This window comes from Ictidomys tridecemlineatus, chromosome 5 (assembly GCF_052094955.1).
Source record: "Ictidomys tridecemlineatus isolate mIctTri1 chromosome 5, mIctTri1.hap1, whole genome shotgun sequence".
Classification (NCBI taxonomy): Eukaryota; Metazoa; Chordata; class Mammalia; order Rodentia; family Sciuridae; genus Ictidomys; species Ictidomys tridecemlineatus.
This window is the reverse complement of record NC_135481.1, coordinates 151,014,137-151,026,164: the sequence shown is the minus strand read 5'-3', so window position 1 is coordinate 151,026,164 and position 12,028 is coordinate 151,014,137. Positions and strand designations below refer to the sequence as shown.

Genomic DNA, 12,028 nt, shown 5'->3' with positions numbered 1-12,028 from the left:
TTGGTTTGATTTTTCAATACTATAAATATTTCATTCAAATTTCTTCTCTCATATAAGAATGCTGATATAAGTTGTGTTTTTATTTGTCTATGGAATTTTTTAATTCTTTTATGCAATGGACCAAATGTTTGTGTCCTATGAACATGATTAGGATTGTTGATCATATAAGAGGCCAGAGAGTGAGTTAGCTATTTTTCTAGCCTGAGAGGACACAATTGGAAGTTGCATGCTATAACCCAGAAGGGAGCTTTTATCCAACCATGAGGTGCTCTGATCTTAGACTTCCAGTCTCTATAACTGTGAAAAATAAATTTCTGCTGTTTATAATACCCAGTCTATGATATTCTGTCACAGCAGCCTGAGCTAAGATGTGCTATTTCTCTCCTCTCTTTTCTGGAAATTTCAATATGAAATGCCTACATTGTGTTCTCCAACTTCCTTGTTTCTGTAGTTTGGTGTCTTCCCTTCATTTTGCAAAATTCTCAGCCATTGTTACTTCAAATATTTGTTTTATTCCTTTCCCTGTTTCTTCTCTAGTATTCCTACAATACGATGTTACACTTTTTGTAATTGTTCCACTGTTCTTGGATATTATGTTGCTTTTTTATTATTCTTTTTCTCCTTTGCACTTGAGTTTTAGAGGTTGCCCTTGTCTCTTCTAACTCACTGATCCTTTTCTCAGGACTATTCAGTCCACAGACACGTCCATCAGAGAGACTTTCATTGCTCTTATGGTGTTTTTGATATCTAGAAGTAACTCTTGATTTTTTTTCTTAAAGTTTTCATCTTTTTTTAATATTTATTTTTTAATTTTCGGCAGACACAACATCTTTGTTTGTATGTGGTGCTGAGGATCGAACCCGGGCTGCATGCATGCCAGGCAAGCGCGCTACTGCTTGAGCCACATCCCCAGCCCAAGTTTTCATCTTTCTGATTGTGTTACTTAACTATTCCTGAACATTGTCCATTTCTTTCATTAGAGCCCTTTGCAAAGTTTGTCATTTTTTTTTGTTGAAAGGCAGACACCATGTATGGGACAATAGGAAATGAAGTAAATAGGGCTTCAGGATGAGGGTTTGTGTTTATCTGGCCAGGAGTTACACACTGTGTTTACTGTTTATTGTGGTTGTAGTTTGGGGCGTTGCTTTTCTTTATAATCTTTTTTCCCCTCCCTGTTATTTTTAGGTTCCCTACAAACTCACTAAACAACCTGAGTTGTGATCTTTTCTTGTGGCAACGCTAAGTCATTGGGGGGTAGGGGATGTAGAGAAGCATCCTGGAGTGTTATGACTAGTTCTCAGTCTTTTTGAGAGTACATACACTCAGGTTGTGGCTTTCACAAGTGCTTTTCAGATCTCGCCCCAGCTACAGAAGATAGAAAGCCTACAGGGAGCTGGCGTTGGGTATATTCCTTGAAGGGATTTTTCTCTGGTCTTCATGATAGCAAACTTGGAAATCAGGATCAGGTTCGTATTCCGCAGGTGTTGAAGACTGAACATCCAAGAACCTCTGAGGCAAGCGTAGAAAGCAAATTTTACTTAGAAAATATACAGAACAGAGATATCAGACTTCTCCAGAGAGAAGTCCTGGTCCAGATCACCTCTCCCCCTCCCCACCTTCTGTTTCTATCCTACCTACTGTTTGTACCCAAAGGCAGGGAAAGAGCAGCCCAGGGGGGAATCATTAACAACTCCTTTTTGAGGTGGAGTGATTCCTCAGAGGTGTTCCCCCTGGTTGAAGGGGGAAGTGAAGATGGAGGTTTTAGCAACCCATTTCTCCTTTTCTTTAATAATTAGCCCTCATCTTTCTCATCACTTATTTTCAATGCTGACTACCTGTCCTTTGCCTCTGTCTTATTCACTTGGTGCTTGGAGGTAAAACTCATAGGAACATAAGGCCCTTCTTAAGATTGGGCCCCCTGAAGTCTTTCACTCCTAGCTCGTCCACAGTCACCTTCTGCAATTCATCAATTACAGAGTTTCAGATTGGTGTTATGAAATAATTCTGAAGGTGGAGTGCTGACCATTGCATTACAGTGTGAATATACTTGACACGGCCGAACTGTACACGTTAAAGTGGTTAAGATGGCAAATTGTATGTATACTTTACCACATAAAATTTTCTTTAAAAATAAGTTAATTAGCTGGGTACCTGTAATCCCAGCTACTTGGAAGGGTGAGGCAGGAGGATCACAAGTTCAAGGCTATTCTGGACAATTTAATGAGACCCAATGTCAAAATAAAAGATAAAAAGAGGTGGGGATATAACTCAGTGGTAGAGTACTTGCCTAGCATGTACAATAGCAATAATAATAATTAATAAGTTCCTTTATGAGTATTGTTGTGGTTTGAATCAATGGTGTCCCACAAAGGCTCAGGCGTTGAAGGTCTGGCTCCCAATGCAGCAATGTTCAGAAATGGTGCTTTTGTGAAATGATCATGAGGGGCCTGGCCTCATCAAAGGAGATTCATCCATTGATGGATTAAGAAGGTGATGGCATTATTGGCAGGTGATGGAAATTGTAGTGGCATACCCAGTTGGCGAAAGTAGATCACTGGAGGGAACTTGTCCCTGGCCCCTTTCTCTTCCTCTGTCTCCCTGCTTCCTGGTTGCCGTGAGCTGAGTGGTTTCCTCCACCATGCCCTACTGCCATGATAGTCTGTCTTATCTCAGGCCCAAAAGAGCGGAGCTAGTCAACTTTGGACTGAAACCTCTGAAACTGCGAGCCAAAATAATCGTTCCTCCTGTAGCTGTTCATTTGATCACAGCAAGGAAAAACTGGCTAACACACGTTTAAAAAATGTAGACCATTTTTAGCCATTCTGAGTGGAGATGAAGAGGACTACAATTTATCATAAAGGAATCTCTGGGCTTGTTGAACATGTCATGGAGAAGCCACTGCCTTCTCCTCATCCTGACTTTTCTCCAGTCCCAGATGGAAGTCCTAGCCCAGACCCCCAAATTTCCTAAATCCCTGTCTTCGGGCAGTGTTCCATTCCCCACACCCAAAGCTGACCTGACATTAAGGCAGTGGTTTCCAGAGTGGGTGAGAAGAATCCCCAGAAGTATTTCCAGTGCTAAACATGTCATCATATTTGTGTGTACACAGAGAAAAATCTCTGGATGGTAACAAAATAAACCAAACCACTTACTACCAAATTTAGACATGTGGAAACTGTAGAGAATTTTCTTATGTGGGAGGGAGTCTTCACTATAAACCTGTGTGTGTGTTCTAAATGTTTGTGACATGTGAATATATATAAAGTGTTAAAAAATTAGTTACAAACAAAAATTATTTTTATTTGCAACTTTTACAAACAAGAGCAAGATACTACATTGGATCCCATTTAAGCTGCAGGTTGGGGCTACAAGGCTTAGGTCTCCCTGTGGGGTGAGTGAAGCACAGGCAGAGGGGGAGGTGTTGACTTTCCAGCAGACTTGTGTCTGGAGAGGCAGAGATGAGAGCCTGAAGCAGGAAGGGGTGGCCCAAGAAAGCCAGGTGGCTCACAGTGAAGCAAGCAAAAATAGGAGGAGGAAACTTGGAAGAGCTTTGGCATCACGGCAGCCAGGTAAGGGTGAATGGGAACCTCAGGAGCATACAACCAGATATACCAGGTGTGTCACCCTATGGGGGCTGTAGCAAGCACAAGAGCAGAGCTCCCAAAGAGAGGAAGCTCAGAGTGTGCAGCCACAATCCAGAGTGGACATCAGTAGGGGGAGGTCTAGGGCATGTAATGCTCTGTTGCATATTTACAGAGTGCCCTCTAGGCCAGGCCCCTGGGGACATATGTACTGTGATGATGCCCCGGGGAGGTCATAGTCTGGTGTGGAGCACAGGCAAGGACACCAAGGTTCCTATTTATGGAAGCAGGTGCTAGAACAGAGGTACTCAGGGAAGGGGCATGGGCCCCAGTCCGGGTACATTAGGGAAGACTTCCTGATGGGGATGCTGCCCTTTGTGTAGCATAAGTGGGCCACAGAAAGGGAAGGCCAGGCTTAGCAAATATGCTAGATAAAACACAAAGTAACAAGAAAGATAAATCCATAGGGGATGTTTGAAGAGTTCTGCAGGGAAAGTGGGGGGGGGCAGCTGGTTCCATGGCTATGGAAGTGGAACCACCGAGGCTGGGTTTGCACAGCATACCAAACACAAGAGGCCCTTCAGAGAACTGGTGGCCACAGGAGAGTGGCCAGAGCATCCCCTGACATTGGTTCTCTCCAGATCATCCCAGGATCTCAGAGGGGAGAGCTCAGGAAGCAGCCTTTCTCCCTGGAGCTTGGGGTGGGAGGGGTCGGAAGTCAGGGAAGCGTGTCTCCCCCTCTCCTTCCTGCTGATTTAGTTGAGAGACTAGGACCCATCAAGTACCATTCCTTCAGTAAAGCAGACAAAGAACAGAGAGTCTCAGTGGAAACATTTCTCGTTGAGCCAACACTGGGAAATGATCCCATTTCACCAAAGCCAAGGGAGCCTTCAATAGGGACTGTCAGAAACCTTTTCCAGAACTTCAAATAGGTCCTCAAAACAGCCAGGGGCACCTCAGATGGTTTAAGCTCATGGCTACCCGAGGATAAGTCTCTGGAGTCCTTCTTGTGCCACTGTGGATCTAAGTGATAGTCAGAGGTATTCCAAAATAAAAGGGGATTCCACAGATAAATGAGTTTTGAGTGATGCTATTAGCCAAAAGTAAGGATTCTTCTTCATTGAAGAGCATTTAATATCCTAATATGCACTGTGGATCTCTAAGAGGAAAATACAGTATGCAGAACTGCCCAAGTTCAGTTCACTGAGGAATCATTATAGGAGAATGCCCAAGCCCCCAGGGAACCCAATTTAGAGAATATTGGAGAATGTTGTCCCTGGAATGATACAATACTACAGGGGACACCATTTCTGAGCTCGGAAGCACTCAAAGTAGACACCACTCCTCTTCACCCTGGCCACTTGAAAAAAAAAAATACAAAAAAGCTCATTGATTTCTTGGGAAGAAGGAACTGGCATAATGGAAAAGAAAAACTACTGCTAGGCAAAGAACTGGGAGAATTTGGGACTGATTGCTAATCTGTTTAACCAGGTTGTCTTATTTGCTCACTTCCTAAATCAACTGGGAAAGAAAGAAGAAGCTTTAACAAGTAGGGTCAGAACCCCTCCTGCTGCTTCCCAGTCTTGCAGAACTTGCCTTTATCCACTGGACGCTCTGTGAACTCACACTTTCTATTTGTTTCCCTAGCAGCCTCCCTTATGGCCTGTGTTTTAGAGAGTTTTTCAAATAGTCAAATGATTAAAATACAAAATCTTTCTACTAGTTTAAGCAGAAGATTCAAATAACACAAGCATTCTGAGAACTTTTTGTTTAAACTTTTTGTATAAAGTTTTTTTTTTCTAAGATTTGTGGCATGTACCCCACATTTTCTTTCTCTTTGGAGGTGATTTTCTTCTTATGGATCACTGTCACTAAATTGGGCAAAATCCAAATTTTAGTAGTGGTGAAGAGAGAGAGAGGAGATGTTCAAAAGAGATGAGACCAGCAGGTGATTACCTTGATTACTATGAACTCTCAGGTTCCCATAGGGCACAATGTCTGAAGTAGAAATGGTCATTTGTGTGCCAGGTGCCAGAGAGGAGCACAGTGTGCTGAACCCTCCCAAGAACTCTGAGACATCTTTCTTTCGGTGTGATCTGTGAGAAGACACAGCTGGCTGAGTGGAGTTCATGCTCGTCATTTTGTGCCCCCACGATTCTGTTCTTTTCCTGCGGTCAGCTGCTATAAACAAAAGAAATTTGCAGTCAGACTTGATTGAAGCAAAATAATCTCTCATTATGGTTCCTGCCCAAATTTCTTCTCAGGAACTTCAGATGTCTTGAAGAAAGAAAAGTTTGAGTTGACTTGAATGTAATTAGACCCACATTTTGGGAGGTTCGCCATGGCTCCAAAGTGAAAATTTAAGAGGCATTAGTCACGGAGTTTCAAAGTCCTCCATTAGATCCCACCAGAGGGCAGAATGTTACTCTCAGGCTTGCTTGGATTCCAGCACAGTGACACACTGGGACTTCTGACATGTGGATGGTGGAGTTGTGGATTAACGAGATGTCAGGAATTTAGTGAGGAGAACCAGCTCAGCTAAAGCTTCCTCCTTGGAACTTCTGGAAGCTCCAGCTGTGACCCTTCATCATGGCAGGGCCCAGGACATACCCACATGACTACACGAGTTCTTGACACTCGTATACTATCATGAGACATCTACAAAACTTTAACATAATGTACAATCTCCACTGCAAAGCTGCCAGTTTTATTTTCATTGTAGGTTATTCTAAAAAGTAAAAAGTGTTAAATGATTGGCAGGTTCTTTTCACCCATGTGTTTGTTATTCCAGCACACGTCATCTGCCAGCATTGCAACATAACCCACTGAGGAGCAAAAAAATAAAGAAAAAAAGAGCAAAGAAAAAAAAATGTAAAAGAAAGCTCTTCTAAGCAGATAGGAAGTCATTGCCCAATTCAGGTGGTCCTGTAGATATCTCCATGGTTGAGTCTCACAAAGTCTGTGTCTTCCCCTCAGGAAAAGGGGCACACTGGAGCTTCTAGCTCCCATCAGCCTGGAGCTGCATGGAGTGGAGAAGTGTGGTGTGGGAGGATGCTGCCAATGTTAAATTACTGATGTGGCCTGGAATCCTTTGAAGAGTAACAGCATGTTTGGGCCATCAGGGCCCTTGAGCTCTGTCCTCATTCTACTTAGCTAAACTGGTCTTCTCACTAGGAAGACCCTGGTGCCTCTGGACAAAGATGAGGGGCTTCCAAAGTCCACATTCCAAATGCCCAAATATCTTACTTTCCCCCAGGCAAGAAAATTTAATTTATTTACATTACTTTTTCTCAGTCTTTGGAGAAATGCAGGCAAATCCATGGCAATCGAAGGCATTGGTAAACCTCTTGATCTTTGCCTCCTCTAGATATCCATGTATTTATTTGCATAATTATCTTTTGTAACAACAGCAACTATTTAAGTTACACTCTGGCCTTCTTCATTCACAGAAGCATTGTGAGAAGACGTATGATGTCAATTTACAAAGCCAGTGTATGTTTTTTAATCTTCTATTTCAGCTTCTTTATTTAAGAGAGAGTCTGCCAATTGAGTCATTTGTAAGTCAAGACCATCTTGTTTTAAAATATAAGTAAATAACTCAGAAACATGGAAAGCAGAAGCCTACCTCTGCAGCCAATCCCAGGAGCAATTTAATATTTGGCACTGACATATCTTACCTCAAATAAGATTTTGAAAAAGAAAGTGTTTGGATTTGGGCTTCCAGGCCAGGATTTCTTAGCCAGTGCCAGCCTGAGACTCCAATTTTTCAAGTCTCCCTCACCCTGCCTTCTGTTCTTAGTTTTGCCTTTGGTCTTCCCTACTATTGCCTCTTATGGCCCCGGAAACCATGCTCTGATCTTGTATGATGCCCTGCAGTCTTCCTCCTCCTGCTCTTTTGCCTAAAGTGCCTCCATTCCTCAAATCTGCCCCGGAGTGTCCCACTCAAACTATATGCCCAGTCGGAAGACATCTGTTATAGTTTGGAATGTTCCCCCAGTGGCTCCTATATTGAAGGCTTGGATTCCAAACTGCAGTGCAATTGAGAGTTGAAGGAAACTTTAGCAGGTGAGGCCTGGTTAGAAGAGAGGGATCACTGAGGACATGCCTGTTGTCCCCAAACCTCCCTCCCCCACCACCCACCTCCCACTGCCTGCTTCCTGGCCACCATGAGTGAGCAGATTTTGGCGGGGGGAGGGGGGGAATGATTAAAGCAACAGTAAGGAAAATAACTGCTGTGGATTGTAATGCAGTGAATACGTTCAAACTCACGAGTTCAAACTGACATTCTGAAAAAAGAAACACATTAGTCACCTTGGGATGATGCCAAGAAACCAACTCATTACACTGGAAACTAAATTCACTTCCCTGCCCTTTCTATGCAAACTCTACATCAGAGTAACCAAATCCAACCAGCGCAACTTTCTCTTTTGAGATGAATTCCAGCCAAAAGCTGAAGAAGACAACATCAAACTAGAAGATCTCCATTTGACAAGTCCTAGTGATATAATGTCTCTAGACAATCATCATTGAATTCTGCTGATGTTGCAAAAGGGACAACTAGACATTTTATGTCTCTTGATGGAAGGAGAGCATCACCAATGAAAGAATCTAGTGGCAAAATCCACCTTGAATCTGAACAAGCTTTGACTGTTGGTCAGGAAATCCAGGGAACCAAGGAGCATGAGAAACATCACTGACTTTTCTCAGAGTCTGCTTCCAAAGCAACCTAAACCAAGGCCCCCTGGGTTTCCATCACCATCCCCTGCCAAACAACCTGGCTCCCACTACCTTCTCTCAGTGGTAGTGGAAGCTACCTTCACTTTCACATGAGTGAGTGCCCAGGTGACTATCCCAACACCTTTCACCAACTGTGACCATCTTCTTCACTCTGATCCACATTGTCCTTATTCCTCACCCACGATAAGAAGGATGCCCACCTCCAAGGCTGGATGTGGATCAAGTGGGTTAATATTCAAAGAGCAGATAGGACAGGACTTGCACACCATTACTGCTCAACACACATCCCTACAGTTAGTGCTTTTGCTGATGGTTCAGGTGACTCACTGGATACATAAAGATTCTCTGACACTAACAGCATCTCTCTATGGTTCTCACACATTGTTTCCATGAACCAGTTCATCCAGGTGACATGCACAGAGGATGGTGCCTCTAGGGTGTGGGCATTCTGCTCGGGATCTGCTCCCACCGGTGCCTCCAGCTCAGTGCTGTCCAACAGAAACATAATGTAAGCCACAGATCAGATTTGTCATTTTAAATTTTCTAGTAGTCCATTTTTAAAAAGTAAATAGGAGCAGATTAAAAAAAATAATAACATTTTATTCAACTTGATATAGCCAAAATATTTCAATATGCAATAAGCAGAAATTTTCATCATAAGTCTTGGTAATCCCATGTTTCTTTTATATCAGAACCTACCTCTGGCTTCATTTTGAGTACTCAGTAATCAAGTGCTTTGTAGTCCCGTGTGGGACATCACAAGTCTCAGTTTTTAAGCTTCACTGTGTATGACATGGGAAGGAGAGATGACTTCTTTGGGAAGCCTGGGGCACCCTTTCTTACATATTATATGAGAAGGTCCTATTTGTCAAGGAAAAGGTCTTTCTCCCCAGAGAAAGACTTACTGTCAGGTGACAAGGATGCGACTAGTCATTGGTATTGACCACTGTAGTATTCCAGCTTTCTGTTACTGCAACAAAATGCTTGAGATTGGCCACTTACAAGGAGGAAAGTTTTGTCTCATAGTTGGAGGTTTCAGTCCATGGTTGGTTGGGCCAATTATTTTAGGCCTGTAATGAGACAATATCTCATGGCAATGGCATGTGATAGGACATAACTGCACATCTGGTGGTGGTGGTGGTGAAGCAAAGAGAGAGACAAAAGAGGAGGGATGACGTTCTAATAGTCCCATAAAAGGCATATCACAAATGACCCAACTTCTTTCTACTAGGCTCTATCTCCCAACAGTGTCATGGGCTAGGGACTAAAATGTCTCTTTTGGAAGACATTCAAGATTCCAAATTATAGCAACCATCAGGTCACCATGCTTTTCAGCCATGACGGACTGACCTTCGGCTTTAGTTTTCCATGAGCCCTTCTCTGGCAACTCCCAAGCTGATTACTGATGTCCCAGCAATACTCTGCCTCCAGAACTGCCTCTGCCTGTGCTGTCAGAACGATAGCCACTTACCACCCTCCTTCTGACTCTGAAAGGAGTCTGCTACAGCCATGAGTCTATCAGGTCTCTGGAGCCAAACACGAGTTGCCAAGAAGGATGGCCCAAGAGCTGGGACAAGGTTGACACTGTGCAGTCTTTTGGGTGGCTAACTTGCCCAGAGGGCATGTGAGGTGGAGCAGGGTGGGCCCAGATTGTCAAGTTCACTCCCTGAGTTCACAGTCTGAACCTGGGATCACCCTCCCAGATCCCAAGTTTCAGGAGGTGACACCTGACCCTATCCGTCCTCAGGTCATATGCACCCCAGCACAGCATGTGGGAAGTCAAGCTTTGCCCTCCCACATACCCGTGTGTGCTCGTTGTGTTTGGACTAGCTTATCAACCTTTGGTCATCACAGACCTAAGAGAAGCTAATGAAAGGAAGGACAGACCCTCCTCCCCAGAAAATGGCCCGGCTATGTGCACAATCCTGCATCCATTATGGGAGTTCAGAGACTTCCTGAGACCCCTCAGTGTCCTTCTGGGTCCGTTGTCACCTCCTGAAACTTTGGGTCTGGGAGTGTGGCTCCAGGTTCAGTCTGTGTCCCCCAGAGCTCAGGGAGTGAACTAAACTATCTGGGCCCATCCTGCTCCACCTCACATGCCCTCTGGGTAAGTTAGCCACTCATAGGCCTCAATGTCCTCGCCTGTGAAATAGGAATATCTCTAACTGCTCTTTCATCTGAACCATCTGCATCTCTGCCAGCTCCTTTTTAAGATGGTGGAGGCAGCCCATGCCCAGAAAACTTCCAGATGTTTGGGGAAGACACAGCACCCCCACCCCAAAAGAGAGAGAGGCAAAGGAATATTTCAGGATTGGGGCATTTTCCTTATAGCTAGGTTGAGAAAACTCACTAAAAGCTGAAATAAGTATTCACATAGCAAATCCAAAACTCCCACCAATGGTGGTTTTGGGGTGACTCTGGATATCAGTCAAGCAGGCTGCTGGTAGAGTGGGGATCGTGAGCATTTAAAGCATCCAGACAGAGATGAGAGTCATGTGGGGCTCAAGCTGCATTTGCAGCTGTGTTCACCTCGACCTCTGGCCCAACTTCAGATGACTTATAAAAGGATTAGCAATAATTAGTACCATGTGCCTCCTTTTCCCAGTTCACCAGGGCCTGGGCACTGCCCTCCTGATGAGGGGCTTCTGGAAGAATGATTATGTCCAATTGTCTCAATTATGCAAACCAGGCTGACATTTCTAGCAGGGGAAGGTCTGGCTGGGGTGCAGGAGGAGGTAGGGGAGCCACTTCAAAGGGAATGCTCTAGCTGCCCCGTATCTCTCTGGTCCCAAGGCTGCTTTTGTGGGATCCCACGCTAAGTGGCCTGAAAGTTTGGAGCCTGGTTTCCTTTTCTGGCCTGGGAGCTAAGTCATGGGGCCATTGCCTCACAGAGATCATGAGGGCCAGTGCACAAGCGCTCACATGCTCCTCATGTGGATTGCTCCTCTTAAAGCGTGGGCCCCCCTCACCCAACTTCCTGCCCTGGCCCAAGGAGGAGGCTGGAGGACACCAGGCTGCACCCTTCACACTCCATTGCTGTGGCAGGTAAGCTCAGATGTGGGCAAGCTCCTGTTCCCATATCGCAGGCTTACTTCCCGGGGACTTCTTGCTCCTCTTGTGCAAAGGGAATGGATGCGAGATCCATGCTCAGCCTGAATTCCAAGAGGCTCTCAGGCGAGGTCCACCAGGTTGATTGGCTGACGGAAAAACCTCAGAACAGCTCAAATACTCTGAACTTCCCTTGGGGCCAGTTTCTAAATGCAGGTGCCAGGGATTTGCTCAGAAGCTCCAGCTCCAGGGCTCAGGTGTCTTGCCTATCATTTCTCAGCATCTTACTTCCACATTCCTTCCCTTGGAATCTGCATCTTCCTTAAAACCTCCCTCTGCAAGGAAACTCTGAAGTGGGCAGGGTGGAGTTTCTACCTGTAAGCCTTTATCCCATAATAATTTTAACTATGAAAGCCTTGGGGGAAAGATTGGATATATTACACTGGGTTTTGAGGGGAGACCCGTGGTCTCTCTCAGTGCCAGTGGGAGCATGATTTTTTGAAATTGGTGTTTGGAAGGCAATTCAGGAATATGTGCCAAAGACCAGCAATTCCTTGTCTAAGAATCCACCCAAAGCAAATGATCCTGAAAGTATGCCAAAATTTACATAGCATTGTTTACCACCATGCAACATGTTGAACAATCCAAATGTCCAAAAATAG

General features: G+C 44.5%; 1 protein-coding gene across 8 annotated transcripts in view; it reads left to right on the top strand.

Annotated features, from left to right (window-relative positions):
• Trpm1 (transient receptor potential cation channel subfamily M member 1) overlaps positions 1-12,028 on the top strand; it is a 131,389-nt gene that overhangs the window by 21,238 nt on the left and 98,123 nt on the right. For 6 of the 8 annotated variants that reach the window (XM_078051300.1, XM_078051301.1, XM_078051299.1 and 3 more), the window contains exon 1: positions 11,226-11,363. The exons of the other annotated variants lie outside the window; for them this stretch is intronic. In XM_078051300.1, coding sequence (XP_077907426.1) covers positions 11,241-11,363 — 123 coding nt within the window. In that variant the 5' untranslated portion in view covers positions 11,226-11,240. Of the gene's footprint in view, positions 1-11,225; positions 11,364-12,028 lie in introns of those variants that run through there. 8 annotated transcript variants of the gene reach the window in all.